The sequence below is a fragment of the Microplitis mediator genome, chromosome 1, assembly GCF_029852145.1.
Source record: "Microplitis mediator isolate UGA2020A chromosome 1, iyMicMedi2.1, whole genome shotgun sequence".
Classification (NCBI taxonomy): domain Eukaryota; kingdom Metazoa; phylum Arthropoda; class Insecta; order Hymenoptera; family Braconidae; genus Microplitis; species Microplitis mediator.
Window position 1 is genome coordinate 13,439,965 of NC_079969.1, and position 6,623 is coordinate 13,446,587.

The following is a 6,623-nucleotide window of genomic DNA, read 5'->3' on the forward strand; positions in this document are numbered from 1 at the left end:
GGGACTCACTAGTTGTAAGGATATGTCCGGTGGACTCGTTAGTTGTAAGAATGAAATTTCTGTAGACAATTAAAATAATGATAAGTAATGACGCCCAGTGATTTCTGAACAATTAACGTCTCCGGTTCTATAAGGCCGATCTTATCTTCAGTGGCGGGCTTATTAAGATTAATTAATAAAGGGGACAAAACTTGGCAAGGTTGAGATATACCCTGTTCTAAGACATAAATATTTAAGCAGAAATGAATGTAAGTAATTGAAATAGAGGAATAAGAGTTTTGAATTGGATAATAACGTCGAACTATGAAGTATCCAACGAAAATTCGGAAAACTATAAGTTTTTTAACATTTTCTGGACGAAATTCCCTAAAATTTCAAACCAATTGTAATCAATTATGCGGTGATTATAGGAGACTAGTAAAGATAAAAGTTTGTCAGTGTAATTTTTGAAATAATTGATCAATTACATTATGAATCTATCTAAGAAAAATAAGGTGAAACTTTAATTTTCAAATTCCATTATAAACGATATTAGCGAACAAATTAACCTAGTAAAATCGTTCTTGTGAAAATCTACCGATTTTTATATGCTCTTAAGCAGATTTAATTTTGACATTAATCAACAGAATCGTTTCAGAGACATTTAAAAAAGAACGTTTTTTACCATTTATTTCTTCAACGATATCTCTGGAACTAATAACTCAGATAGCAAAGTGACGTCTTGATGAGTTCTGAATGAATTCCTATTTATGATTTGGACGTCTCATTAACATCTTAAAGAAGTATTTAAGAAGTTCTCAAGATGTCGAATGAGCCACCTAGCGAACTCAGTAAGATGACTTTAATAAGAGTTCTCAAAGAGTTCTTTTTTCTGACTTCGCAAATAAGACTTCAGTATAAATTTACCATGACGTCTTTAAGGAGCTCCTAATTTTGACTTCATAAAGAAGTTAAAAAAAGAATACATTTATTCCGCACAAAATTGACGTCTTATTTATGGAGTCTTCAAGAACTCTCGAATAAGAGTTCTTAAAAATGACACCTTTAAGAAGTCATTATAGGACTTCTAGAGGACGCCTTCGAAAAGACGTCATAAAGCAGCCATTCCGACTTGAATGCTGCCTGGGAGCGCGATAGAAATGGTTCTTGCATGCTGAAGAAGTAGAAATTCTTCACAAGTATCGGGAATAGTTTGAGGAACAGTACTTCGAGACATACGGTACCGCGACCGGTTTTTTATCTCCAAAAACAGTAAATTCATCGCAATCACCGGCTTCCATCGCGGGTTCTAATGTTGCGTTTAATTCGGAAGACCCCAAACTCTCGTCGCCTAATCAGATACAGTCGAACTCACTCAACGTCGTCGATAATAATACTAGCAACTCTAATAATAATAATGTCGATAATAATACTAGTAGCTCTAATATTAATAATCTTGATAATAATACTAGTAACATTAATAATAGTAATATCGATAATATTGGTAATCTTAATAATAATAACTTCAGTAACAATCAAACAAGCTATCAAGAAATAGCCTCCGTTGGCAATCAACAATATTCCACAGGACCTCTTGTGCACCAATCAGAACCTTCAAACTATCGCGCTCCTAATTTTTTGTTTTTGTTCTTGAATGCTGCCTGGGAAATCGATTGAAATGGTTCTTGCTGCAATTTACGCGAGTTCTGAAGCCGAGTAGATTTTAGAATCGATTTATGAAGTCGTTTCTAGAAATTTTTAAAGAAACGAAAAAAAAATCGGTCTCTCGGTTGACCCTGCTGGCCAGCCCTAAAAAAGTTGTATGCTGATGTTCTAAAAAAAAAAAACGATTTTTACTATTTCTTTCATCAACGATATCTTTCTAACGAATTAACTGATTGAGACAGTTGAGGTGGCATTCGACGAGGCTTATAAAGCTTTAGAGCCCAGTTGATTTTGGAATCAATCCATCGAGCACATTACAAGTTATCCAAAAAAAACATATTTGAAAAAATTTTATTTTTGGAATATCTCCGAACGAGCCCTACCAATCAAGTTCAATTTTTTCCAGTTTGTAGGAATTAATAAGCCGCGTAGAATGACACATTGACGATCAAAATCGGTTCATCCGTTCAAAAGTTACAGAATATTTACATACGTACGTACGTACGTACATATATACATACTTACACTCGGACATCATCGTAAAATTAGTCAGAATAACTTTTTAGAACCTTAAAAATGTCAAAATCTGATAGAAATTCGATTTTTGTAAATCGGACCAAAACCAATAACTTCCCGAATTTTTGAAAATTTTCAATTCTCTTAGCGGGAAGTTAAAAAATTTGTTTTATGTATTTTTTAATTTTCTCACAGTCCATTCGATCGGATGATCTGAAATTTATATAAAACTTGACAAACACAAAAAGTATCACACACACACACACACACACACACACACACACACACACACACACACACACACACACGCGCGCGAGGCTCGAGAACCATACTCAAAATGGTTAAAATAGCTTCCCAGGACCTCAAAACCTTGACATCTGATGAAAATTCGATTTTTATAAAGCAGATTGAAAACAATAACTTCTCGAATTTCTGAAAAATTGTTGATTTTCATAAAGGGAAGCTTAAAAAATATTGGATCGCGAAAAAAAAAAACAACTCAATCTATGTATTGTAGTATTTCAGAACTTATACATTAATATCAGTTATACTATAATGATAGCACACTTAAACTAGAGATCATTACACCACAATTAATAGCAGTAAAAGAAAGATATAGTTTATTGTATACAAGATGTATGCTGTTGTGCTGTCAAATTATGCCTAACTGACTCTAGTCGCGTTTCTATAGAATAAGAGAAGAAGGCATTTGTTTTCTAGATATTTAAATATTTTCAAAGATCAGTTTTACATTCGTTACAACATATATGAGCAAAATAACTCTGACTAACTGACTGACTGACTCATCATAAGATCCCTAAAACTCTAGGTCCTATTGAATTAAAATTCGGCATGCATATTCCTTTCTAAACGTAGAAGCTCACTAAGAATGGATTTTATGAAATTCCTATTCAGAATGCACTTTTGAGCTATTTAATGAATCCTCTCTTCTCATTGGCTACCTACCAAATGCGCTTCTCTGATTAGCAACTGTTGTCATGGCAACCGCTTCCGTAGCAACCGTTACCATGGCAATCGCTGCCATAGCTATCGTACCATTGCTTGAACAGCTCGAAAATGTATTTACAATAATGTTTTCGAGCTCAAAAATAGCGAAAAGTTTTGGGGCTGGTTCGCAGGGTGAGCCGGTTTCGAGATTTTTTAGATGAAATCCCTGCTTAGAAAATCTGAGATTCTTATAGCTGTATGTATAAGCCCCTATACTTAACTATAGCACTTTGCATAGAACTAATTCATTCCTATGAAATCTCTATGACATTTATGAAAATTTATTGGACTCTATGAGATTTTCTAAACAGGGATTTAATCTTTAAACTTGATTAAAAACACTGATCTAATAGAATAAATCCGATTCAAATCTGACTAAATTTTAATCGGAGTTTCCCATATAAGATATAATCAATTATTTTTAATAAAAAATTTTTGAATCATTAAACATTTGTTGTTAATTCGATCATAGTAGTTAAATTTATAACTTTTCTTCTTAATCAACGATTGAAATAAATTTAATCAATATAATTACATTTTTTTAAATAAATAATTACGATTGAATTAAATATTAATTTTGCTTTTAATTTATGACTAGGATTATAATGACACGCTTAGCTATCCGCTAAAAAAATATCCGTTGACAAAAAATCCGTGCGACAAAATATTCATAAAAAAAAACTGTTGTCAAAATATTTTTCGATAAACTAGTAATACTGAAAATAATATCATTAACAGTTAGACTTTTTCAGTTATTCGATAACACGTTAATAGTATATTAACAAAATAAGTAGAAAGTGCTTTCGACAAGGAGTGTACTTGGTTCACGAGCCGTGAGGCGACTAGTCGTCTCTTTTGACAGGAAGCTTCCTACTCAATGCGCTACAATATTTTTTTGCGTTGAATCGTACGAACGAATGTCAGACTTTGGTGTTGTTATAATAATTAATTAATTTTACTACATTGGAAGTTTTGAGGGTCTTCCGTAGTTGATAGTTAAAAATGAATATTTTTATTGGAAATATAAAACTTTTTTAACAAAATGTACCATTTGCATTTTTATAAATCATGTTCCTAGTTTAAAAAATTCATAAGAAAGTAAAAAAAATATTTCCGTAATTCAAAAGATCATAATTATGACAGTATTAAATGATAAGAGCTCCATTCTTCAATGACTCATCTTTATGCAAAGAATAACTTCAAACAAAATTTAAAATAGATTCGCTGGGGACACACATAAAAAAAAATCGGTCTATAAGTTGACCCTGCGGGCCAGCCCCAACACTTCCCGCTGTTTTCGAGCTCGTTGAGCTCGAAAACACTATTGTGAATACATTTTCGAGCTCTTCGAGCTCGCAAATACTTTTGTATGCCATTGTTTTGTAAAAAACCATTTTTTAGCATTTCTTTATCCCACGATATCTCGCGATCGAATTAACCGATTTTGATGGTTGAGGCGGCAATCGACGCGTTTTGTCAAGTTCTGAAGCTGATCAAATTTTGGATTCGATTTATCGAGTCGTTTTTAAGATATTTAAAAAAAAAATAAAAAAATTTTTTTTTTTAATTTTTTCGACAATGGTTTCTCTTGAACGAATGAACTGATTTTGATGGTTGAGGTGGCATTCGACGCGGCTTATAAAGTTTAAGAGCCCAGTCGATTTTGGAATCAATCCATCGAGCACATTAAAAGTTATCTAAAAAAAACATTTTTGAAAAAATTTTATTTTTGGAACATCTCTGAACGAGCCCTACCGATCAAGCTCAATTTCTTACAGCTTCAAGATATTGACAAGCCACGTTGAATGACACCTCAAAGTTCAAAATCGGTTCATCCGTTCATACGATACAGGTATTTACTTACGTACGTACATACATATAGACATACATACATACACTCGGACATCATCTTGAAATTAGTCAGAATAGCTTCGTAGGACCTCAAAACGTCGACATTTGATGAAATTTCGATTTTCGTAAATCGGACCGAAACCATTAACTTCCCGAATTTTTTTAAATTTCAATTTTCTTAGCGGGAAGTTGAAAATTATCCGGTGAAATTACCCAATTATCTGAAATGAGAACTTGTTATTATCATTGAAAAAACAGCAAAATAAAGTTTTTTACTATAGTAACCTTCTATATCTATCGAAGATTATGGAAGTTGAATTATGTTTGGGTTAGTGACACATAAATGCTGTATCAATAGTATATACTAACTCAAATTTTAAATTAAATTTTTTTTACAAGATCGAATAACAGCAGTATTTCATCGATATTCACCAATCATTACTTGGAAATATTTTTTTAGGTAATCTTATGGATGCTGCGCGCATATCACTATGTGGTGAAGAAAGTTTTGGTACCGGTTCCGATCATATTCGCGAAAAAGATGGCATATGGGCCTGTCTTGCATGGCTTAACATCATATCAGAACTTGGAAAACCTATTGAAGACATATTAAAAGATCATTGGCACAAATATGGGAGAAATTTCTACTTACGTTATGATTACGAAAACTGTGACTCCGATGATGCGAATAAAGTTATGTCTACAATCGAAGCCAAAATTGGGGAACCCAATTTCATATCCAGTAAGTTAAGCTACAATAATAAACAGTATACTATTGTAAAAGCTGATAACTACTCCTACAAAGATTCTATCGATGGCAGTGTCGCTATTAAGCAAGTATGTCAGTTAATGTGACAACTTAATGATTAATTTCAAATAGTTAAAGGCTAAATCGAACTTATACCATAATTTATTTACAGGGTTTCAGGATCCTATTCGATGATGATTCACGAATAATTTATAGATTATCTGGAACAGGAAGTACTGGTGCTACGATTCGTATCTATGTAGAGTGTTATGAACCCGATAAATCAAATATCATGAAAGATGTCCATGAAGTCCTAAAGCCGTTGATTTCTATGGCTCTTGAATTAAGTGAGCTACAGAAACATACTGGTCGTGAGAAACCATCAGTAATTACTTAAAATTTTGTAAAAATGATGAATAATGAAAATGTTGACTTTTGTAAAAATATTATGTACTAATGTTGTTGCTCCTTAAGAAATGCAAATAAAATTATAAAATTTCCCTAACTCGAAAAATAAATTCTGCTTATTTAAGACATGTATTATTTTAATATAATGATCTGTTGTAATGGGTCCACTTATTTTATCAACTTGGTTGTGGTCTTGATAAAACAAAGGCCCACGCATGTGTGAGATTCAAGGTGTCTCACGTACCTGTCCAGCTATGCTCAGTAATCTCAGAACGCGGATAACCCCGTACTGGACCACTCAGTATAACATTAATTGAGAGAAAGATCTTATGATTAACTTATACTTATAGGGAAGGAATGTATGATTGATTAATAATATTATTTTAAATATCGAAAAATATGGTATTTATTGCCGCAAGACCGCTTTACAATAAAAAATGAAAAGGTG

The 6,623-nt window shown here is 32.6% G+C and overlaps 1 protein-coding gene across 2 annotated transcripts in view; it reads left to right on the forward strand.

The window, feature by feature from the left end:
• Positions 1-6,293, forward strand: part of LOC130666022 (phosphoglucomutase) — an 85,188-nt gene extending 78,895 nt beyond the window's left edge. Inside the window, exons 5-6 of one of the 2 annotated variants that reach the window (XM_057466672.1) lie at positions 5,480-5,761; positions 5,940-6,104. In XM_057466672.1, coding sequence (XP_057322655.1) covers positions 5,480-5,761; positions 5,940-5,962 — 305 coding nt within the window. In that variant the 3' untranslated portion in view covers positions 5,963-6,104. Of the gene's footprint in view, positions 1-5,479; positions 5,857-5,939 lie in introns of both variants that reach the window. The other variant, XM_057466666.1, reaches the window with a different exon arrangement.
• The last annotated feature ends 330 nt before the right edge of the window (positions 6,294-6,623 follow it).